Source organism: Lepidochelys kempii, chromosome 18 (assembly GCF_965140265.1).
Source record: "Lepidochelys kempii isolate rLepKem1 chromosome 18, rLepKem1.hap2, whole genome shotgun sequence".
Lineage (NCBI taxonomy): Eukaryota > Metazoa > Chordata > Testudines > Cheloniidae > Lepidochelys > Lepidochelys kempii.
In genome coordinates, this window is record NC_133273.1 from 13939839 (window position 1) to 13965385 (window position 25547).

At 43.3% G+C, this 25547-nt stretch overlaps 1 protein-coding gene across 10 annotated transcripts in view; it reads right to left on the bottom strand.

The window, feature by feature from the left end:
• Positions 1-25547, bottom strand: part of KIF1B (kinesin family member 1B) — a 150054-nt gene that overhangs the window by 32868 nt on the left and 91639 nt on the right. For 7 of the 10 annotated variants that reach the window (XM_073316474.1, XM_073316470.1, XM_073316473.1 and 4 more), the window contains 12 exons: positions 19691-19784; positions 17222-17370; positions 16467-16645; positions 15394-15531; positions 14318-14566; positions 8346-8464; positions 5567-5652; positions 5284-5413; positions 4355-4517; positions 3500-3590; positions 1272-1390; positions 329-384 (listed from right to left, as the gene is read on the bottom strand). In XM_073316474.1, coding sequence (XP_073172575.1) covers positions 329-384; positions 1272-1390; positions 3500-3590; positions 4355-4517; positions 5284-5413; positions 5567-5652; positions 8346-8464; positions 14318-14566; positions 15394-15531; positions 16467-16645; positions 17222-17370; positions 19691-19784 — 1573 coding nt within the window. The remainder of the gene's footprint in view (positions 1-328; positions 385-1271; positions 1391-3499; positions 3591-4354; positions 4518-5283; positions 5414-5566; positions 5653-8345; positions 8465-14317; positions 14567-15393; positions 15532-16466; positions 16646-17221; positions 17371-19690; positions 19785-25547) is intronic. The other 3 variants (XM_073316479.1, XM_073316477.1, XM_073316476.1) reach the window with 1 other exon arrangement.

Sequence of the window (25547 nt, forward strand, 5' to 3'; positions counted from 1 at the left end):
TCAACATGCACAGTTAAATTAAAGAAAATTGAGGGATCATTTCAGCAAGGTTGGCTTAGTGCATGAAAGTGCAAGCAACATTAGAAAAAGCAGAGCAGAATGATTCATAGATGCACCTCTCTCCCCGACTGCCCTCAGAAACGCTTTTGCTTTGAGATGAGGTTGAACACCTGGGAAGGAACACAGCCAGCGAGGATGTTCCAATGCCCTTTGCACTGATTATTCATTTAATTTCTCAGTTTCAAAATGACTGCGGTTCTGAATATTTCACACCCTAGTTCTACATGATGAGTTTACAGACACCTACATAGAACATGTTTGTTCTCACCTGGCTTTGAGAGAGGCATGGGAGGTGGAAAGAATCGTCGGGATGGCTGAGGAGGGCTGCAGAGAAAGGGGAGCAGTTACTTCTGGTGTTTCTCACCTGTTTCTCACCCAGGGATCTCTGAACACTCTACAAAAAAACAGTGAGCCTCACAACCCTATGAGGCAGATACATACAACCCTCCATTCTACAAAGAAGGTAACAAGTACAGATGTGCCCAATCTCACATGGGACATGTCTGGAACATACATAAGCCAGGACTCATTGCACTGCTCCAACACACACACACACACACACACACCCCTTTTTCCATTCCAGCTCAATTTTGCACAGCTTTAAGCAAAGATGGATTACCTTTTAATATTTTCAACTGCCCTTTCCCTAGTCTCTACTCAAGGGAAAACAGGAAGAGAGATGCATTTCCTGAAAATGACTTTATACAAGGATACAAACCTCGGCTGGTTCTTCCCTTTAACACCAGCATATGGTTCCTCTTTGCAGCTACTGTCTCCACCAATCCAAGCCAAACCCAGGAATCCATGCATCATCCTTTCCCCTCACACCAAAGAGCAAGAGGACTAGGAAACCCTTCCCTGACTCAGAACATTTAAGGTGCTCAGCAACCTTGGCTGCTGTGCTTCTGGAAGTCATGAGGAGTTTGAAGCAAGTTTCATTTTGCACAGGGTTCTTTTTGGCTTTAAATATGTATTCTGATCACCTACGTGGCACGCATTATGCGGGTGAGCGGGGCTGTCACTTGTCTAGTATTAGAATCTGCTTAGGGCACACTTGGGACAAATGCTAAGTAGCAAGACTTCCATGCGAGGCATGGAATTCAGGAAGCAAAGGGATGGGGTATGTGGTGTCTACTTCCCATTCAAGATTTATTCCTTCCGCTGAGAAGTATGAGGGGGAAGGACACTTGTACTTCTGAACTGGTCAATACCTATTGAGATCCTGTCCCTGCAGATGGAGAGGGTGCTGCTGATAGTGCCCAAAGACTTCAAACACAATAGGCTTAGTTTTGATGTACTCCACGAAAGATTCTGTCACTTCCACAGCAATCTAGCAAAAAAGGAAAGGAAAGGAGTCAGGGCAGAGATCAAATGAAAACCTTACAACTGCCAAGATTAGAGTCCAGGGTTCTACATTTCTTATCCAGTGGCTGATAGCTTGACTAGAGCCAATCCCAGCAAAGGGAGCCACATACTCAGTGACAGGTTTCAGAGGAGCAGCCGTGTTAGTCTGTATTCGCAAAAATAAGAGGAGTACTAGTGGCACCTTAGAGACTAACCAATTTATTTGAGCATAAGCTTTCATGAGCTACAGCTCACTTCATCGGATGCATAAAAGTGGAAAATGCAGTGAGGATATTTTTATACACACAGACCATGAAAAAATGGGTGTTTATCACTTCAAAAGGTTTTCTCTCCCCCCACCCCACTCTCCTGCTGGTAATAGCTTATCTAAAGTGATCACTCTCCTTACAATGTGTATGATAAGGAAGGTGGGCCATTTCCAGCACAAATCCAGGTTCTCTCCCCCCACCCCACTCTCCTGCTGGTAATAGTAAGGAGAGTGACCACTTTAGATAAGCTTAAAATTGAAGACCTTTTAGAACCGGTGGAGGGACAACCGGTTCTAAAAGGGCTTCTAAATTTGACCGGCCAAAAGTGGCACCTTAGGCACCAACTCCACAGGTGCTCCAGCCCTGGAGCACCCAGGGGAAAATTTGGTGGGTGCAGAGCACCCACCAGCAGCTCCCCGGCCCCAGCTCACCTCCGCTCAGCCTCCACCTCCTCCCCTGAACACACTGGCCCGCTCTGCTTCTCCCCCCTCCCGGCTTCCCACAAATCAGCTGTTCGCACGGGAAGCCAGGGCAGGCTGAGAAGCAAGCGGCTCCCGCTCAGGCCCAGGGAGGCGGAGGTGAGCTGGGGTGGGGGAGAGGGGGTGCGTGCAGGGGAACTGCTCCCCACCCCGGCTCACCTCCACCACCCTCGGCTTGAGTGGGAAGCCGTGGCCTGCTTCTCAGCCCTCCCTGGCTTCCCGCCGAACAGCTGATTCGCAAGAAGCCGCGCGGGGGGGGGAGGGGGCGGCATGGAGAAGCAGAGCAGGGCGGCGCATTCAGGGGAAGAGGCAGAGCAGAGGTGAGGTGAGCTGGGGCCAGGCGCGGAGTGGGGAGCTGCCGGTGGGGGCTCTGCACCCACCAATTTTCCCCGTGGGTGCTCCAGCCCCGGAACACCCAGGGAGTCGGCGCCTAAGGCGCCACTTTTGATGTGATCGGAGGGGGAGCGGCCGCTCCCTCTGCTTCCCGCCTAGCTACGCTCCCCCACCCATAGGAGCCAGAGGGACCTGCCAGATCTTCCTGGGAACTGCCCTAGGTAAGCACCGCCTGGACTCCCCACCTCACCCCCCAGCAGGTGCCTCTGGCTCTTAGGGGTGGGGTGGGCACCCACTACGGTGGCCCATGAGACCCTCCTGCCCGGTTCTGGGAGCAGTCAGGGGACTGGGGGGGTGTGGAGGTGGATGGGGCAGGGGTCCCACGGGGTGGGCAATGACCCCCTCGTGGGGTGAGGAGGGAACCAGTTTTTAAGATTTTGGCAGCTCATCACTGCACATACTTAACACCTGAAATGAAGTAAGGTATGACAATTAACAGTTACAGGAGAAAAATCCCCTGGACCTAAGCACTCGTCAGTTAAGAAAAAGTAGGAAACTATTTGTAACAAGATGGTTGCCCTACATGTAAGACTACACACTATCAATTTGGAAGCCTGAACATGGCTTTTCCCATTTACACTTTCTATTCCCCTGTAATGCAAACTCTAGAGAGGTTTTTATTGCACTTCCCAATATTCTGATGGGTGAAATGGAAGCACAAGGAATTCAGAACTAAAGGAAGGGAGAAGATTCATATAGCCTCTACACACACTTCCTTAAATGCTCTGTAATTTACTAATAGGCATTATGCTCTACACAAAGAATTATATCACTCATTTGATCACTCCCCCTCTGTTTATTCATCTGTATTCCCCACCGCTTTCCTGCACATGCCTCACTGAGGAGGCTGACAGGAAGGCTACAAGCATTCCCCAGCACTGAAATCAGCCTAAAATAGCACTGTATTATGGACACTCACTCACGCTTCATACAGAATCACTAAGCTTCACTTACATTCTGAACATGGTAAAACCCAAGAGGACTCCCCCGGCCATTGTTTTTGAGAGGTTCAGTAGAGAAAGCTTCATCGTGTCGATGTAAAAAACTAAAAGAAACCAAAACAGATCAAATTAGTGAAAACTGCTCAGCTATGAGCTCCACCCCTTAGAGAAACCTGCACATCTCTGCTCTGCTGACCACCTTTTAGGCCTTGACCAATCTTATTTAGGCCGGTTTATTCTAGAAAACTTTGGGGCTCCCTCTACTGTTTTACTGGTTTGTATGTTTGCTAACTCCTCTTCTCATCCTTATTCTTTGGAATCTAAATGGGGACAGAGCTCTCATTTGAGAGCGGCTGAATTTGCCCTAATTCCAGACCATTTGATTCAAGCTGGGTGTATACATGGGATGGTTTTAATTTTAAAGTTATACATAGGTATCATTATCTGGTGCTTAAATGCCCACTGATTTGGACCTTATAAATGTAATAAATATAAACCAATTTACTGAGTATTAGGACTTTAGACTTCTATAACACTTTTCATCAGAGGACCTCAAAGACTCTTCTACAAAAGACCTTGGGATGCCTAGGACAAGAGGCATTGGATGTGTGGCTTTTAAAAGTTGATTCTTATTCCCTTTCTACAAAGCTTTACTCCCTGATGCCATGTTAACACAAAGCAGATGTTTGGTCAGGGCACATGATCTGATGGCTACACAGATTTCTGGCTCCCCTCCCACAGGACACTGCCACACTGACTCCTAAAAATCACTCCAGTTTTATCTCCATTTTCCCAGTATCTAGCATCAGTTACCCCTCTTCACTGCAGAAGTCTTCCCCACCCTGTACTACCAAGGAGAGATTCTTACTTGAACTGACAGAAGATATCTGCATATTCTGGGAGGATGCCACTGGCCTGCAGCACTGTCACACGGAAGGTGAACACACTACCCAGTTTCAGGTGGTCGCCAGCCTCCTCGGTAAACCCTTCCATCACCATCTTCCCATCCAACAAAGTGCCTGACTTCAGGTCTTAAAGAGACACAAAGACCTCCCGTCAAATATTCAGATTTACTACATCTACAGATACTTGACCCAGCAAAGGAGGGATTTAATCCCTCACCCCCAAACACCTGCTCTCCGGTAGTTTATCTACCAAAGGATTTTTCAAAGCCTTAATTCACAGTACATGCAGCTTCACTAGTGGTAGCACTGATAAAAGTGGTAGGGTAGTCAAGGCTCAAGTGTTGTTCCAAAGCGTCTAACAACTCAGAGCAGGGTTAGGTGACAGTGGTAAAAGTGCCTGGGTTCTTCTGAACCTTGTCTACACTATAGTCATCAGCAAGGCTACCACCTACCAAGCTGCACCTGAAAAATTAATTATAAAAAAAATCCTGGTGTAGACAAGACACAGTGATCCCAACAAAGTGCAGAGTTCGCTTCTCACCCAAGGTGGGGACACTAGAGTTGCAAGAGAGGGGTGCACAGTAATTACCAGTTAGATAGTCACATAAATAAAGAGGTGGGCCACTTCTGAAACCTTCTAGTGGATTGACAATGATCAAAACCTCTGAACTACTGCAACCTATAAGCTTCTTCTGTGTGCTACATCGGAGTCAGTATTTTGTAAATCAAAACTCTCACAAGGGAGCAGTCACAATTATGTACCCTAGCACTCTAAGGACAACATTCCTTCACCTGTAGCACACTTCCGAATAAAGCCCAGAGCCCCTTTTCATAAAGAATCAGAACAGCCCCAAGTTTGTCCCTTCAAGTCCCAGAAGCTGTGGCCACTTACCCAGGTCATTCATTCTGTTAATTTCTTCTGGGGGAGTGATGACCTCTGAACTCTGACCTTGCCCTTCCACAATTCTCAGCTCTTCTAGTGACAGTCCAGAACGAGTCATGGCAACTGAAGAAAAGTCACTCTGAGGAACACAAGACAGGGGCTGCAGATGAGAGCCCTGCAGCTTCCAATTTGCCCCCTGTACTTTTTAACCCACCCTAACTGATCTGTATCTAGAACAAGACATTGTTCCCCTCCCTTCACAAACCTCTCCAACCCAATTAATGTTTCTTACCTTATTAAAGTATTCATCATCAAAAGAAATTTTAGCTGTGCCAGATTGCCGAATGCCAGATCCATAATCTGGGGCTTCTTCATCAGCTAGAAAGGCAAAGAAAATATAATATTGGAAACAAATTCCAATGGCAAGAATGACTCGATGGGATACTAGTCTCCCAAGTGGTGGATACCCCATCACTTGGGTCATTTACACTGGAACAAGTTGCTAGATAAAATACAGTAAAGAACTACCTAGCACTGGCTTTTGGGAAGGGAATGGAGAAAACCAGCAAAACAGGTTAGTGATACCCAGAAGATTCAAAGTTAATATGCTGGAGTTTGAGAATTCCTGGGTTAAAAATTTATTTCCATATTTACTGTTTAATTGCTTGGTTTCTAAATAGGTTACATCCAAAATGAATGGGCAAAAGTGTACAACATGATGAGTGAAAAGACCAACAATCAGAGATGAGAATGTCTTAGAGATTTTTCCAACTGGAAACATGTGAAACATTAAAAATAACCCTAATCAGGAAGGATCCATGGCTTGATTAGCAGAGAACAGGTTTTCAATTCCTGTCCCCACACTAGTTCCAATGCAACCACTGACCTTGTCACACCTCAAGATCCTTATCTATAGGGGATTCTTGCTACACAGTGAAGAATATATCAATAATGAAGGTAGTTTACAGCCATTTTCATTTCTTTACCTTATTCATCTAGATAGTCATGCCCAGTTCACTAGGGGTAATAGCTTTATAACCCTTTCCTGCCATGACACAAGATGTACATTAATGACAGTTTGGCCATGACAAAACACCCAATGCAATAAGAAGCTTTACAGAAAGGGATAAAAAGCAATCCAAGGCTTTTTACAGAGAGAGTTCAGTAATTATGAACATTGCCAGATTAGTCAGCAATCCCTCGGACCGGTCTTTCAAGAAACAACAAACGGCCAGGTTTACAGTCCTGAAAACTAAAATCCTCTACCCACAGAGTGAGCACCCACAATGGCACAGCTTCCATGTGCCTATTGATCCAGAGGGACTCTCAAAGCAAGAGACTACTTTGGTCTCTATGGCCCACTCAGCCCAGTCTCTGCCGAGACTGACAATAAGAGAGGGGGGGGGGGGTGCCCAGATAGGGCTGAGGTATTTTCTAATAGGACACACATACTTACAGAAGTGATCCCAAAATTAAGAATGCCATCTTGAAATATCACTTGGACTAAATAAAGCCATGACATATTTCAAAGAGATGTTGCAAAATCAATTTGTAATAGCCATGGTTTGCTCTTTCATATCATCCATTTGACTATAGGTATTAAAGTGTCAATGCCAAGGAAAGCAAACCAGGCTAGAAGTAAAACTTGAATGTATTCAAATGTTTCATCTGCCATTTGAGCCTCGGCCAGAGTGAATTCCACAGCCTCAGTGTCTGAGACTTCATTACATGTTCCCATGGAGAATAAGACCTGTAGGGTTGCCTTCCAATACAAGAGACAATGGTTGGAAGTTAGCCATTGCTAGAAAGAGCAGATAAATTACAAGAAGTATCTGAGCTCTCACCAGGATGAATGGTGCATGATCAAATACCAGGCACAAACCTTGACTAGTTCATTTCAGTGTGGGAAAAAAGGACAAAATACCACCAACTGGTTGGCGGATCGAAGACCTAGTCAAAGGAAATTTATTACCTCCTCCTCTCTTTCTCAAAATCAGCAAAGAGAAGGGTCATCTTAGCTAGATATTCCGCCCCTCCTCCCCCTTTAAATCAAGTTTTCCCTGAAAAGAAATAGGAATTTTTTGTCCTTACCCAATAGCCCCAACTAGTCAAACCAACACTGTCACATGAAAAATTGAACAGGGTGCGGCTAGTATGTAGTTCTCTACAATACCTGCTATAAGGGTAAGGGAAACCACCCTAGAGGAGGGAGAAAAAAAAAAACCCTCAGCCACTATACAAAGACAGAGGTTAACTCTTTTCTTTGGATGCTGAGAGACACTGATCTAGCCTATGAGTAACTGAGGAATTAATGCTAACTCTACTCCTTCCCCAGTCCCTGGAGGTGCCTTTATCCACAGAGAAGAGAATATAATATAAAGATGCTAGAGCACTTTATACGTGATTTATAAAGACAGGAAAGACTGAAAAGTCAGGGTGAATATATGGTACGTAATGAAGTAAAGGTTTTATGGGTGTTTATTTGGGACAAGCACATGAGACTCAAGACGTTAGAGCCACAAGCTAGTTCTGCGGGTCATCCAAAAATAGTGCCATTCAAGCCTTTATACTCTCACATGCAGTCACATGCACCATCACTTCTTATGTTTATGCCATACTGTAGAGGAAAGACATTTTTTAAAAAAGTGTTTTAAAATATCTATCGATATGATCTTTCCTCTCTCCCCTCCCCTGTCTCTACACCTCAGGTTGTCTTAGTTACCACATACAAATCTCACAGTGGTAGACAGTGAACATTTCAAAACCTCTAACAGAGAGGATACATTTTCTACACATCAATTGGTCAAATTCGCTAATCGGCCTTGGCCAAAAGCTTTATATCAGTAGAAAGAATACAACCCCGTCTTTCTAACGTGACAGAGTAAGTGTCCTGGGAGGCTTGCAAGTACCAGATCTTAAAGCTGGTCCAGAACCGAATGCAGCAAAAAAGCAAACCTTCTGAAGCCAGCGCCCCCGCCCCATTTTATTTTATTTTATTTTATTTTTAAAATACAGCTGTTCAAAAGCCACCCAAAAGCTTGCACTGCAAGAGCAATCCCAGACTCTCTTACCTGCTATTGCTTGCACAGCCACACGCAGAAATCCTCGAACCTCCCCCTTCTCACTGACAACTGCCACTCTGTGGATAAGGGGCACTGGGTACAGTAGGTTGCTCAGGTATACGAATGCCCTGGTAATAGGGAGTGAAAAACAACATGAGACCACCACGCGTAGAGAGAACTTTGTATTTCATTGGCTGACAGGACACAAATGCGTTCATACAGCCTAGTGTCTGCAGTTCTGCTATAACACATTATCTTGTACTATGTACTGCTATTTTCACACTGCCCTTAAAGAACTCCTGCAGTATTTTCAAGCTAAATTGTGTGAAAACACAGACACACTTTAAACCAGAGCTGGCTGGAGCCAACAGGTCTACATTAGTGAGTTATAAAGTATATAGAGGAGACATTTAAGATGTTGGTTATGAAAGATGACTTTTGATGCAATACAGTTGTAAACAGCATTGTTAGAAAGACGTTAAAAACTCAAGAGGCTCTACTGCATACAAAGCATCATTAGGAACCTTCCATCCTGTGATTGTAGTTTAAAGATAATTAGAGATGACAAATTAAAAGGAAAGTGACTGTTTAGCAATCTAACAAATGTTTAACTTGAATATATATAAGCATTTAAAACAGATTTTTGATTAAGCATTTTCTCTCCTCTATGCATATTTTATAATACACTATATATATATGAAGTAATTATCAAAATTCCCCAGTGAATTATAAAACATCTTTCAGGCTTCTAAAAAGAACAGTTACTGAGTATTGGGGGAGCTACAGTATTCTCTTCAGATAAGTAGCTTGGAATATATTAGATTTCCCACTCCCATATAACAAGCCACCTTGAAATTCTAAAGCAACAGTCCAAAACACTGCAGCTTACAACAGAGTGAATGCAGCATTTTGGGCCAGTACTGGAAGATATTAAAATTTTTAGTTCTAATAAGTATTGTAACACCAAGTGGGGAAGGAGGGGTCTTATTTTGGATTAGTAGTTTGACCAATTTATTGTTCACAACTTTCAAATTATACTTTAAGCTAAGTATGCTTTATACTTCTGAGTTATATTAGAAAGCTCATTCATTTTTTCTTTTAAATGGCAGAACTTAAAATTGTAAAGGGATCTTAAAATGGCAAGTTTAAGTGTGGAAAGAGTACCTCCCCAATCAAAGTAAATATCTAAATGCAGAGAAGCCTAAAAGATCAGTCCATGGATAGCTCTCAACAAGGAAGGCAGGAGAAGGGGTTTTAATGAGTTGAGAAAGACAGTATTATGAGAGGTTTCAGAATTCAATGGATGAAGGCAGGGAGGGTACGTAATACTCCCAGCTACAATTTCCTTACACTTCATTAACTAGAAATCTACATGACGACTGTTTCATTCAGATGGTTCTAGCTGAGCTGACAGTAAATTATACTACAGCACTGAACACGTGTTTAGCTGGATTTCCTTTCACATACACTCCGTTTTCCTCTTGGCCTTTATATCCAGTACAATCAAAAATAAAGCTTGTATCAATTATTATTCTGGGTGTACAGGGTAAGCAACATGGATCCCTGCTGCCTCTGACCAGTGCCCTCAAATGTACAGGGTGTTCACCAGACACAGGAAAACAGATGAAAAAAGAGAGGTGAACTCAGTGCCTTTTGCCCCATAGTCAAGAACCCAAGTTAGATAAAATAAGAGGCTATTCTTCCCTGGGCCTCACCTCCTCAACATAAGGGTGTTTTTGAAATGAGGAGGGGGTAGGCATTTGTCAATTACAAACTAAAGAGACTAAAATAATTCTGCTAAAATAAAGCGATGACAAAATGCAGTACAGAAGAAAAGGATTAATAAAGCTGTAAGAGCAAAAAAAGAGACATGAAGAGAAATATATAACAAAAACAATCATAACTCAGCACATGAATAAATAAAATTAGGATCTACTTCCTTTTCAGTCTGCTCCAAAGTGAGGTAAACACTGATAAATAGGGCCCTACCAAATTCATGGTCTGTTTTGGTCAATTTCATGGTTTTAGGATTTTTTTAAATCACGAATTTCATGATTTCAGCTATTTAAATCTGAAATTTCAGTGTTGTAATTGTAGGGGTCCTGACCCAAAAAGGAATTGGGGAGGCGGGGGGTTTGCAAGGTTATTGTAGGGAGGGTGTGGTACTGCTAACCTTACCTCTGTGCTGCTACTGGGGGCGGTGCTGCCTTCAGAGCTGGGCAGCTGGAGAGCAGCAGCTGCTGGCCAGAAGTCCAGCTCTGAAGGCAGAGGGATTGCCACCCTTACTTCTGGGCTGCTGCCTGCAGAGATGGGCCCTCAGTCAGCAGCCACCACTCTCAGATCGCTCAGCTCTGAAGGCAGCAGCCCAGAAGTAAGGGTGGCATGGTATGGTACTGCCACCTGTACTTCTGCGCTGCCTGCAGAACTGGCTGCCCAGCCAACAGCTGCTGCTCTCTGGCCACCCAGTTCTGAAGGTATTGCTACCCTTACTTCTGCACTGCTGTGACCCCCCCTAAAATAACCTTGCAACTCCCTTTTGGGTCAGGACCCCCAGTTTGAGAAACCTGGTCTTCCCTGTGAAATCTGTATAGTATAGGATAAAAGCACACGAAAGACCAGATGGGGGGGGGGAAGGGGGAGGGAGAGAGAGAGACCAGATTTCACGGTCCGTGATGCATTTTCATGGCCATGAATTTGGTAGGGCCCTCCTAATAAAACAGGGTGAGGAGGGGTAAGTCAGAAAAAGAAATGGTTTACAAAATAATGTTGACTTTAAACCCAAAATTTTCAGGTAGTGCTAATTTGAAGGGAAAGAAGCCAAACAAAACACTAATGAACTCAAATCATTTACACTGGCTGGACCAGGGTAGGAGTTCAGGGAGGTATAATATCACCATCATTACCAATAATACATGCAGTTTAAAAAAGATTAAGTCCAGGGAAAGTAGACACACACACCCCGTTCTCCTCATCTCTCCACCAGGCAGGAATCTAGCTAGCCTCATATCTGTGTGCATATACAATAAAAGACAGTCTCACAGGCAGTCTCTACAAAAAGCCTTCCCACTCTAAAGCTAGGGCTACCTGAACATTCTATCCCAAGATGGCAAATGAAAATATATTTACACACATGACCCAGGTTTTGAAGTTATGATCCAACAGATAAGATATCAAATGCATTCAGTTTTAGAAGGTCAGCTGCAATTTGAGAGTCACCTTGATAAAATGATAACCCCAGAGGACAAAACACACACACACACCCCTTTCATCTTCCACTTCCTTCTATCCAGTTACCAGCTATAGGCAATTGTTTTAAATCAGGGAAAGAAATTTATGTATACAAAGAATCTTTTAGGGTTCCCATCTGGTGTAAGAAATGCTGGATCCTGTGTGGCTGAACAGCAATGGCACATTGGCTGCTGTGGCTGTACAGAGAAAAGCTGTCTTTATCCAGCAATACCGCCTTCCTCCACCTGTTACACCACAGGAGTATGCCAAGCTGGGAGTGGACGAAAGGTTAAGGTTATCTTTCACCTCTCCCTCACACACTGGAGAATTGTCCCACTCTCCCTCAATCATCCCCATCTTCAAGTATCCCCCTGCACTTTAGCCCAGCAGACTGAAAGAGGGGGAACTGTATTAGCAGAAAGATTGGTGAGGTAAAATGGCATATTCACAACAAAACTAGAAATGAAAATTTACAAACAGAAATTTTTACCAAACATAAAAACAACAGAACTCAGAATGATCATGGAATTTTTCTCTTTAAATATACAAAACATCAATTCAGGATTTGAAGAAAATACATCATAACCCTCTTCCGCCTCCCTCAAAACAAAACAAATGTTTTGATATTTCACCCCATTAAATAGTCAGACTTAACATCCCAGCATGCCAGAAGAGACGGCTAAAGGGACCAGCTCTTTGAAAAAGAAAAGACTACAGTTCAGATAGAAGGCAGACAATGCACAGTATAAAATATTGTCGTTTGATTTTAAGAAGGACTGGGTAATTGAATGACTAAACCTCAGTATTTTAACTCTCCCTTTCAGGACAAATTCATCACTGTTGAGGTCAGGAAGGAATGCTACTCTGTCCCACTGTGTCCCTTTTACACAGCAATGCACAGCTAATTAAGTGTACTATGGGGTTTTGTCTCAATCTGTATCACGCAATCACCACTGTGGGAGACAATATCTGCCTAAATGGTAGGCCCAGTTATTTGTCCGTATGCAAAGTTTACAGAACAGGACACACGCTGGAAAATACTAAGGAATGGAAATCAGTTGAACTCTGGTGGTGTCCAATCTCCAGCCATAGTCTAGTCAAAGAACAGCAGCAGGTTACTGCTGTTACAACCAGCATAAGGTTATACAAACTGATAAAACTAAACCTATAGTTAAGGGGATAGCTTCAAATTCAATTGCAGTCAGAGGACAGATGGAAACTCATGAAAAACTATTAATTCAGTTTCATTAAAATCCTGTATGATCAAAAGTGGAGTTATATAATAGAGGCAATTTACAGGAGATCAGATTGACTTATATACATCTAGAGATTCAGAGATCTGGATTCTTTTTATATGTGGATATAGGGTGTAAGTTACCTAACTGCAAAGAAGCACAAGTGTTCTTTTCATACACTGCATTTGCTCAGCCTGTATACAGTGCTTCCTGTGGAGTCTGGACGTTAGGACTGTGAAATGAAGATGAATAGTTCAACATTTTCCCAAGCACTCCACACACTGAATGAATATACACAATAGCATAATACACTCAGCATGCTGGCACTATTGTGAGAGCGTGGTTCCTGCTAGTGCAAGCAGTTACTGCACATACATGACAATTAAGAAAACTCCACACCAAAACTGACAAATCTGTGCGTTAGATTAACCTGAAATAGTCGTGCTTTCAAATGTGACTTTCAGGTGTTGAGTGGTAGGAGACAATATTTCTCAGGGAACAGGAATTTTCTGCTTCCTTGCATCTTTAAGAACTAAAGTTTTTATTCCTCAGGGTTTAAGGGGGGTTTAAGAACTTCTGAGCTCCAATCACAATTCCAATCACTTACGAGCTCTCTCTATAGCCAAAGCAAGTCACTCAACAACCCTGTTCTCAATTTCCCCATCAGTAAAATCTGGCTAACCTGCCTACTGGATATTTCACAGAAATTATTTGTGAATACTTTTTGTGATCAAAACACAAGTATTATCCGTGTAACATGCTGTAAGTGGCTGTGTCTACACGAGAGTCTTTAAGACTCCCTAGAGCATATCTAGGCTATGAAAATAGTTGATGTTCTAAAAACATGTTTTTAAACTCCACATAGCATATAGAGTAGACAGGGTTTAACACATTTAAAACATGCAGAAAACTAGCTAACATGTTTTAAAGGTGTGAAACCCGGTCTACACAACATGGTATGTGGTATTTAAAAACTATGTTAAACAGTTAACGGAGATGTTTTTAAAATTCCAATTATTTCCCCTAGTCCAGACAGGAACCTTGGGATGAGCTATTTTTCAGACCTTCAACTTTCCTCCCATTCTACCCCAGTCACAAAGAGGATGTTAAATGAGTTTTCTAAAGGGGGATTTATTAGATTAGATGTTACCGTTTCCTTCATATTTGTTGGAACGCTCCTTTAGAGAAAAGAAGAGTCAGAGCAATACTACCATAATCTCTGCAAATCAAGCACGGTGTCCAGGTAAACAACACCCTAATTACTACAAGCAAGGGAAAAGGAATTGGTTTTATGTATTGATGGGTAAAGCTTGTATTCTCAAGGGCTCCTTGGGCCCTTTAATGTGGAAGATTTGCATTATAATCTTAAAACTGACAGACTGCCTGAGTAGGTCTGAGGAGTTCCATTTCTAGATATGGCTGGGCTTGATTAATGTTCTCCATTCTGAAAGGCAAAGCCTCTGCAGCCTATGTCAAGAGCTGGTCCCTTTTGGCTATTCTCACAGTAACCTCACCAACCTTCCCACTAAAATGAACCAAGGGGACCGGTCGTAAAACGGGTCGTGCCCATCACTGAAGAGGTCGGATCCCTCCTCTGTTCCAGCGTCGGAGCCAGTATCATCCACAAAGGCCTCATCATCAAAGTCTTCCATCTCATCCTGCTGCTCATCGGCCAGTTCGGTTATGTCGGAGTCAGCCGTGGAGAAAGTGGGGGAGGGCGTGCGGTCAGCAAGGCGCTCATTCACGCAGCCATGGAAAATGGGGGAGCTAGATATCAGTTAACGGAACACTTTGATTAACAAAGCAAGGGGAGAGAGGAATGCTTCATAACACAGATCATACTGCTGCAGTCAGCACAGAGCCCACCATAACAGCAAGCAAAAGCTTTAGACCATCTGGATTGGGATGAGATGGGAGGAAGGGGATTGCTGACATAGTTAGGGAAAGACGGAATCCTTGGACTGAGCAAAAAGCAAAGGAAACATGAAGACAAACAAGGCTAATCATGTATGGTTATTTACATTGTTCTTATTAGCTCACTTAGCGTATCTACAATCTGTATATCCACCATAAGGCACTTTAAAAATAAAGGAGTGGCTCAGCAATCAGACACTTAATGAATCTCTGTCTCCTCTCACTAGGTGTTTAAATCCTTCCAGAAAAAAGCAACAAAACTGCTTTAGTGTCACACCCACACAAAGCCCTCAAGCTCTGGACCAGTTTTCCCTTGGTATTTCCGTAAGTCTTCAGTCTCTCTCACAGCAGTACTCCAACAACTTCAGACAACACTTAACTGGTTATTTCAATCCCTTCCTTTTAGAAATAAATCTTAAGTTTGATTAAGGGTGAATTCAAACACTTACCCTCTGAAAGGTTAAATCTGTATCAAGAAAGTTTTAGGCAGCATTTCCTGCTTCTTACCAGCGTTTTGGTGATGCAAGACGATCAATAAGATCCAGAAGTTGGATCATCAATCCTGAGACCCCACATACATGGCTGATATGACTACACAGCCTAAAACTCTATTCAAAGTCACAGCTTTCTCCCCGCAATGAGTAGGTGAAGTGCCAGGAGATAGAATTGTCATCACGTACCTACCAACCAGTTTGAACCAATGGAATCGATCGTAGAAGGGGTCACTACCAGTCATTGTGCTCTCATTCTCATCCTGGGCATTGGACGCCATTTCTCCAGCCCTGTCATACATCTCCCGCATCAGCTCCAACCTCTGCCTACACAGCAGAAAGTCCCAAAAAAATTAATGTTGAAAGAAACAATAAGAATTTGCTTCTACCGTATGATGAATGAGGACATTAGTACAGAGATGCTGTGGTCATTTTTCTAAAAGAGCATGCATACCACAGGGACAGAATAAAGTATCGTCCTAAAACAGGCAAGGGGAAAGGGGGGTACAAAGAGGTAAGGGGCCAGTTCATCTCTACTGTACTAATGCTCTACCATAATGTTAGGGGTCACTGTGCTGTGGGAGATGCCATCTTTTGGAAGAAATGCAGAACACATGCCAGTCAAGGTCAATAAATATCCCATGGCTCTTTTCATAAGAGCAGGTTAAGCCCTGAGGCTCTGGTCAAATTTAAGCTTCAGTCATTACATTCTGCCTCCCCAAATTCCTCCTGCAGTTTCATCTAGGCACATTCGTTGCTTTCTGCACTGAACCAATGTATCGTGTTGGTGTGCACTACTGAACAGCTGTCACATGCCACCCAAAAAAGTGGCTGCATTTCAGTACTTGGCAAAATGACCCCACTATAAACCACAAGCACGTAGAGGATTATTTAAGGTTTATGTTTCAAAATCCTTGGATTACACTCCAGAAGTGCAAAATTAAAAATTGAAGAATCCGTAGTCATACAAACAAGTAGGAAACCCTGGCCTATCTTGTGCACATTGCACAAGAATGATGGAAACCACCACCTCAGACTTGAGATGGTTAAAATTTGGGAGGGTTTTCTAAGGGCAGATCTCCATTACTGAAGTTTTACTTTTTAATTTTGTTTATCAGTAGTAGGGTTATGTGAAGCAGAAGAGAAGGAATGAGTACCAGACAAGTGCAGGAAACATATATATTAAGGCAGTGAGATGAACTGGGACAAGTCTAGAGAGACCTTAATAAAAAAAACCCTACTAATTTTGAACTAGACCCTACTTGAGTTTCTCCAGGGACCAGTAATGTGTTGCTCCATTCTTCACATCCTGGACTTCCACAGCCACTACTGTCCGAGGGAAAGGTCTGTTGTTCCGAGTCTTCTCTGACTCATTGGGCAGCAGCTCAGGGGGCAGAGGGGAATAGAGAGTGTTGGTCAGCAGGACAAACTGAAACTGCACCTGAATGGAGAAAAACAAATATATTCATAGAAATCAGGCACAAGGGGGCTTCTATTTAACAAGTAGCAAGAACACTCCCCAAAAGCCTCATTAAAATGAGACTGGGACCCACCTAAACGAAAGAAGGAATCAACTTGATTTTTATCTCTGAGAGCAGCACCAATTTTTTAAGTTCAAAACATTTAAGGAACAGCCTGGTAGTCTAACAACAGCATATAATACTGCCATGTTGGGCATCTAGATCTAGCATTCACTTTTTGATAAAAATGAATGACCCAACATGAAGTTAGAGAGAAGATCCCTTTTCTTTTCCATCTTAACAAGGCTTTAAAGGATAACTGGAATGGGGACTGGGGAGACAATGTAGGGGACATGAAATATACAAAAATAGATTGAAAGAAATACAAATTCAGTATGGAATCTGAATCATGGCAGTCAAGCCTCAAAGCACTTCACATACCAAAATAAAAACCACGAGGTATGGTGGGTTAAAGGCAAGAAAAATAAGTATAATACATCAAAGCAGGATCAGTATACAGACAATATCTAGGAGTTTGGTGGTCCGTACAATCTTACCTTCTTCTTTAATTCCACGCTGATTGCATTGGCCTCTTTCAGATAGACTGCATTGCCCCAGAGCTGGTCCCTTAATGAAGTGAACTGGTGAAACTTCCATTTCCTGAACGCCCACTGGGCCAGTTCATATTCATGCTGAGTCCAGGGCACTGAGGAAAGCAAGGAAATAGCCTAGTCAAATGTAATGGTTTTCCCTCCAACACACCCATTCAGAGGTTATTTACTTCTCTTCATTTTCTTGTAAAATACTTAATGTTGTCACTGAAAAGAGAGCATGGAAAGGAGATAGGTTGTACTCATTGCTCAATGGGTAACTAGCTCTGATCTTCCACTCCAAGCACTGGAAGCTTAACCTATAAAGCAGGGGTCGGCAACCTATGGCACACGAGCCAATTGGACCCGGGAAGACAGCAGGGTGCCACTAAAAATCCTGCCCGGCCTGCTCTTTTCTGCCCCCCAGCCCACCGCTCTCTCCTTGCGGGGCAGGCAAGCTTCCCCCTCCCCCACCTCTTCCACCAGCATGCTAGTTCCTGCCCCTCCTTCTCTCCCGCCCTGCGGCCGATCAGCTGACAGCCCTTGCTAGGAGCAGGAGAGGTAGAAGTGGAGCTGCAGCACGCTCTCTGCTCCGGGGACCATGGGGAGGGGGGTGGAATCAGGGCATATCCCCTCCAGCCCCCTGCCGCGAGCTGCTCAGGGCAGGGGGCTGGGAGCACCCCCACGACCCCAGCCCACACACCCCAGCCCTCTGCCCTGACCCCTGCACCAGCCCCACACACCCTCAGCCCCATGCCCTGACCCCTGCACCCCCCCCACAACCCCAGCCCTGATTCCGGCACCCCCACACATACTCAGCCCCCCCACGCCCTGACTCTTGCAACCCCCATATCCCCACTCCCACCAAACAGGAGCTCCTGCACACACCCCACATTCCCACCTGCACCCCTCGCACCAAATGGAAGCTGCCCAGGTAAGCGCTCCACACCCAAACCTCCTGCCACAACCCTGAGCCCCCTCCCTCATTCCAGCTCCTGGCCAGACCCTGCACCCCAACCTGCTCCTTCACCCCCAGCCCTGTTCTCAGTGCACTCCCACCCTCAGCTCAGTGCAGAGAGAGAGGAAGAGAATGGGCTAGAACCAGGGAGAAGGTAGGTATCTACTCTATGTGGACAGGGCCGGGACTCCAGACCGGCAGCAGGCTGAGCGGGGCCGGCAGCCGGGACCCTGGCTGGCAGGAGCTGGTGGACAGAACCCCAGACCAACAGCGGGCTGAGCTGCTCAGCCCACTGCCGGTCTGGGGTCCCGGCCACAGGCCCCGCTCAGCCTGCTGCCAGCCTAGGTGAACGGAACCCCAGGCCGGTAACGGGCTGAGCGGGCCAGCGGCGTAAGATCAGCATTTTAATTTAATTTTAAATGAAGCTTCTTAAACATTTTGAAAACCTTGTTTATATACGACAATAGTTCAGTTATATAATATATAGACTGAAAGAGAGAGACCTTCTAAAAAACATTAAAATTCATTACTGGCACACGAAACCTTAAATTAAAGTGAATAATTGAAGACTCGGCACACCACTTCTAAAAGGTTGCCGACCCCTGCTATAAAGCATTTGGAGTAGCTAGACCGAAAGAAAAACTAAGCAAGCTCTGGTTACTTGATTTGTAGAAATCCAGAAGGCTAAAACGCTAATAAAAAAGAGAAAGCAAATACCCAGGGAGAAGATGGTTAAGCTCTACATCTGTTGAATCACTCCTCCCTTCCTGGGTGTTCTGTAGCACAGAGAGGAGTTAGCTGCATAAGATGCTCTCACTTACACTAGACCCAATCAGGAGTTTTTTTTCCACAAGGCAAGTCTACACTACAGCGCTACACTACCACTGTAGCATGTCTGGCGAAGACGCGCTATGCCAATGGGAGAGTGCTCTCCCGTTGGCATAATTATTCCACCTCTGCAAGAGGCAGAAGCTATGTCAGTGGGAGAGCGTCTCTTGCCAACATAGCGCTGGTGTGGACAGTGTTTAGGTCGATGTAATTTACATCGCTCAGGAAACGTCTTTTTTACACCCCTGAGCAATGTAAGTTAGATCGACTTTCACGGAAGTGTAGACCAGCCCACAGATTAGAGAATCCTAGCGCAAACTCACGAATAATCTCTGTTTAGGACACGAGAGCTCTGTGGACTGGCACCAGAATATGAAGCCCAAAGCTCATTCCCATCTAATGGCTGCTGGGTGGCTTAAATGAATTTGAGGGTCCTGGTCCAGTTCCTTTGTTCAATGCTCATTCAGAACCTGTTCTGTGAATACAGAATTTCAGTCTATATGGCTGTCAAATTTGCTCTTTAAGAGGCCATCACTTTTTCACAAGTTCCAAAGTTGGTTTTCCAACTTATGACAAATATCTCTGTAGTACAACTTCCTTTGCACCAAAGATTTGGAAACAGCCAGAACTGTTTCCAGTCTCAAACTCACCTTCCTCCTCTTCCTCTTCCTCCTCTGTCATCTCAGCAGCTAGGGATCGCGTCTCAACCTGCTTCTGCAAGGCCTGCAGTTTACTCTCATAGTCCTGTGGGAAGACAGGAGATACCGTGTAGGAAAAAGACAGACATGAAAGTGAAGAGGAGACAGCCAGAGAGAGATAAACACTTCAGGAGTGACAGACACACAAGAGGAGAGGAGATATGCACAAATATTTCCATTTAACTCTCAAAGAGATCAGACTCCTCTGAAATAGAATTCAATAACATACTAGACATCTTTGGAACTTTTCCTTCTAGAAGAGTGGAAAGGAGAAGACGAGGGTGTCTGTAAGATATGCTGGTATGTCTGCCATGTGTTTTCCTTATTGTAAGACCCCCATACACACAATGGCCATAGACTGTGGAGGGCTTTTTTTTTCCCCCAGTGGGAAAGAACTCAAAACTGGAATGTCAAGAGGGCATCGGTAAATTTGTCGGTATAATTTACCTAGTTTTGAAAGTACTTCTGGTGACAGTGCACATTTTGCATAAAAAGTGCGCAGGACCAATGGATCCATGCCCCACTATTCCATCCCTCACACACCATAAAAGTCATTAAAATGGAAAACTCACTGCTGATACAAACTAAATAGTGGAATAATGACCAAAGTAGGATTATAAAACATGGAAAAGCTGAAGATCAGTGCTTAGAAATTGAGGTTAAGTGCCTCAAAGATTAAAATGTTTGTGAAACAGTTTTATGCAGTTAACATTTTTGCACTGTTCTCTATATTATTTAGTTAGGCTACATGGAGATGGACTGGAGAGATGGTGTATCTTCATTGAACCAAGACCGTGAAGAGTTAGATATTCTATTGAGTTTTGTCTTTTGGTGCAATGGAATTAATTTTATGCTTTAAATGAAGTTTATTCCTTTATCAAGTTCTCACCACCTAGGGTGTGAGTGCAACACACCATTATGTATATTTAATTTCACACAGGAAGAAAACAGTTTTATGTTTATACAGATAAGACTAACTGTGCCTAGGCCAAAGCAGGTTTGGTTCTGAGCATACTATGGTCCCACTGGTAAGGACGTGCAGGGGGTGAAAAATTTATCCCCATCATGTGAAGTGGAGGAATGGACCAGTGGTATTTTTCTGACTCTTAAGTGTTTGGAAAAGAATCAGACCCATCCTAGTAGAAAAATGTTTAGGATGTTGTATCTTGCAAAAGTAATTGCCTGGACAAAGTGAGATAAAGTGTCCTGTCACCACCACCAAGTTCCTTCTCCCAGTGGGTGGAGAGAAGGAGGACAGCACAGGAAAACAATTTCTCTTGGAGCTCCCCTATGAGCAGCGTTAGAAGTGAAAGTTAGTATATCCTGCTAATCTGCAGAGGACTCTGCAAAGGCTTACTCAAATAAACGAAAGAAAATACTGATATTCATGGAAATACAGAAAAAAACAAACAATAAGACATATGGGCATTTACTCAAAGGTGCATCTCAGGCTCTAGATCAGATGGCAACTTGGGTACAGGAGAAGACAGAAGCTTAACAGAATATCATACACTTGTTTTTAAATATACTGACATCCTAAATGTCAATAAGAAAGTTACTAATTGTGAAAGGCTGAGTACCTGGGTGTGGAGATGCATGTGAGACAAAGGGTTTGGACCAGAGAATTTCATCCTGCCTAAGAGGTAGGGAAGATGCTATGGGCCAGATTTTCAGGAGTACTCAGCACCTTGTAGCTCCCACTTTTGAATGTCTGTACGCTTACTTAGATGTCTAAATTGGTGTTTGCTGGATGCTCTTAAAACTGGCCCCTCTGTAAAACTACCTAAAACTCACTTTGGTAATAAAAGTTGCAAACCTCTCCAATTTAACATGGATCAGGAGACCTTTCCACCACAGAGCACCACGGCAGTGCTATAGTCCTAGTAGCCAGGGTGTTCTTTTGAAAGGATAAAATAAACATAGCACTAGACTGCTGGACAGAGTAAAAAGGGGAGAAAAGATCTGTGTTGGGATTGCAAAGTGAGAGGAAGAGGATTACTTGTGCTTAATACTCAAAGACAGTCTCATCTCTCGGAGGGAATTCTCATGTTTTAGATTGCCTCCCCTTATTTCACGGTTTGATTGGTTTTACCAGTGAGATGATGGGCTCTTTCAGTAGCGAGCCCTTGTAACATACAAGACCATGGAATCCCCTAGCTAGTTAATTCGCCATGTGTCGAAAAGTCCCTGCACTTGGCCATTTCTATCCCCACTGAAAGTTCTGTCACTAGCTGTCATTAAAACAATACTCTCTTGAGAAGTCAAGGAAATCTATGGACTCTAGCTTCTGGGTATTAACGGGCTTAGTTATGACTGAGTCAGGTGGGTGCTTTGGGGAATGCAAAGGAGATAAAACTGCCAAGAGCCTCTGTCAAACCATCTGATACTCCACAAGCAGGCATTTCTCTTTTCATAGAATATCAGGGTTGGAAGGGACCTCAGGAGGTCATCTAGTCCCACCCCCTGCTCAAAGCAGGACCAATCCCCAATTTTTGCCCCAGATCCCAAATGGCCCCTTCAAGGATTGAACTCACAACCCTGGGTTTAGCAGGCCAATGCTCAAACCACTGAGCTATCCCTTCCCATTTGTGGACACTTATTTTCCTTGAACATACACAGTTCAGCCTTACTGTACTAGATTGTCTTATGACATGTGAGGGCTTGACACATACATACGCACCTTTCCCACTTGTAAGCGTGTATCCTTACTGGGGAAAATAGCCCCCCCCCCTTTTTTTTTTTTTTAAGAGAAGCTTTGAAGAGTGTTTACTTTAGAAACATGCAGTAATTACTACTTTCCTTTCTAAACTGGTGTAGGTTTTGTAAAAGAGGAGGAAAGTGGTAAGAAATTGGGTGATTTATAGGAGCTTGGTCAAGACATCTGCAGTGTTAAACCTGATCTGAATGGATAGTTCTGCTTTGGAACCAACAAGACATTCTTGGTGGAGAAGCATACAGGAGATGAAGGGAAAGCCTTTTCACAGTCAAAGGTAAGTTGATTTTATAACCTCGTAACAGAAAGGGTGGCAAAGGCAAAGAGGTCCCGTATCTAACTAAAAGCAGCAACCCTATTAATATGTTTTCAGCACTGGAACATACTTTCAGCCTCACGCTGTACCAAAACGAGGATGCTTAAGGGATTACACACCTTACTTTAACACATTATATACAGTATAAATATACACACACACCCTAGCACTCACAGAATTTCAGTCTTATTGTGAGCCTGGGAGAAAAAGAGGAGCAGAACCCAGAACAGTGTTTCATCAGAAGAAAATTTCACAGATTATGAATTTGTTGGTTCCTCACATGACAAGCTTTTAATCTTTCTGCCTTCATCCTCCCTCCTCCAGCACTCTTGGCCACCCCCTGCTCCCCAAAAAAGTTTTGGGAACTAAGTCCCCATAACACTGAATACATCAATATGAGAGAATGAAGAGGCGTGCTTTATGAGGCTCTAGTTGTACATGAACTGAAATGGACTTCAAGACCTTAGGTACTTGCATTGCATGAATGGGGCCCACACTGGATCATTTGTGGATCTCCTTGACGCTGAAGATCATCACTTATTACCCACCAAGGCATGGTGATCCTTTATTTTTTAGTTGGTGGTATGTGCCTTTCCCACAGGCATGAGCTTTGCACTTCAATCATCCCCTATTTCAAGATCTTTGAAGATTCCAGCTTGTCTCATCTCAGCTCCAGATCTCAGAACTCACTTGTCTTTTTTTAAAGACACTTTCAAGCATATAAATGCAACATGAATTTAATTCTTAGAATTTTTATGTGGGGATCAAGGGGCAAATACACACCAATACTTCAGAAAGTGCAGAGGGTGTTGCTGGATTCTTTGGAAGAATTTATGCAGATATTTAGGTTGCATTTCAAACCTCTTTGCTAGTCCATGATCCAAAACCCTAGAACTCATTCTTTCCCTTAATGCATTTCTTCCAATGCCACATTCTAAAGTCGAATTGTTATGAAAGTGTCAGCACTGCATCGTTCCTCATTCCAATGAAGTGCCCAAACTTCAGTGTTACATTGTTTTAAGCCCTACTTAAACAAAATTCTTCAGGCTTATTTACATGGGGACAGCCAGGAAACTTAATCCACATTAACTAAACATGTGAATGATCTTTGAGTGTCCCTGTGTAGACAAGCCCCTAGTTAAGCTAAACACCTCGTGCACCCACAGTATATCTTATCACACCAGTTCAGTACTTTGATGGAAGAATGAAGGAGCACGCAGAAGCAGAAGGAATGAACTTTAGAATTCCAGCAGGTGGCACCCTTCCCACAAGGTGATGGCATTAGGGAGGTGACTGCTGTCTTATTCTAAAGACACTTTCCACAGGATGCATCCGATGAAGTGAGTTGTAGCTCATGAAAGCTCATGCTCAAATAAATTGGTTAGTCTCTAAGGTGCCACAAGTACTCCTTTTCTTTTTGCGAATACAGACTAACACGGCTGTTACTCTGAAATCTAAAGACATTGAAACAGAAGTCCTGACCACTTGAGGTCATTAAAGCCCCCCTGGCCTTTAAAAAAAAAAAAAAAAAAAGACTAAGGGCATTTCTTTTTTGTATCTGGGCCATGTTTCAACTCCTTGTTTTTCCTTGAACTTTCAGTTGAAGAAAATTCACTTATCCTAAGCTGTAGTTGCTACATTCTCTCCACAAGGGGTTGCATTTCAGTGGAGGATGAAGGGATTCCTCTGTACAGTTGATAAATCTGTTTATTAATTATCCCTTTGGAATAAGAGCCATAGGTAAAACAGATTTTTTTTAAAACATTGTGTCCCTTGCTGAAGTTCTTAATGATTTCTGCTCTGTAAGGAAGGGATTCTTTTTGTTTGCCTGGTGGGTGAGGTGGTAGAGAGAGATGAAGGCTTCAAGCTGCAACAAGTTTGACAGTGACATAGAATACCTAGAACTCTAAAATGCATTTCAATATAAAAGGCAACTGTCTTCTAGAGATCAGTTTTTCCCCCCTAAATGACTATACCACTGTCGCTTGAAACTCAGAAAGCAAGCAGTGGGGAGAGGGATGGGAGAATAAACAACAAACAAGTCAAATAGTCAAACATGAAGGGTAGGATTCATTTTCTTGGAGTTGGTCTGGAGCTTTCGGAGACATGCTATTAATATGAAGATGACATTTTAGCGGTCTCCTGACTTATTGTTTACAGAGACAGAGGTGCTGTGGGAGAAGCAGAATCTAAGGAATATGCATTTCAAGCAGTGCTTACATTAGTGGTGCATTACCCACCAACTCCTTCAGCATCCCTGAAAAGTAGAATCTTTGTTCTGGCTCTTTCAGAGAAGCTGAAAGATTGACAGAAAGAAGGGTTGCAGCATCGGAAAATGTTCCATCACAACCCCTTGTTTCTGTTAGTACTTGAGTACAGACATATTATTTGGGTACGATAAGGACACAGTAACTCATCCTTTGTCTCTCCTTTTTTGTAGTGATCCTCTTTTTTTTTTTTTTATGTGGACTCAAACCAAAAAATCAAATATAGACAGATATCTAAAGATATGAACATGTTCACAGTATGTAATTTTTCCCCCCTTTATCCTCATCTTACAAAAAGAAACAGGTTTGTTTATTTTTAAGTACACTAGGTCAGGTATATTTTCCCAGAATAAGGGAACATTTCACCAGTGAAATAAATATTCTTGTAAGATAGGACTGTTTCCCGGCAACAGGCAGTACTCTAGTGTTTAAGCTATCAGGCAGCTTGGCTTTCAATACTGAATAAAAGGATGAACAGTCATCTTGATTCACAGACCGTGTGATGGGACTGCT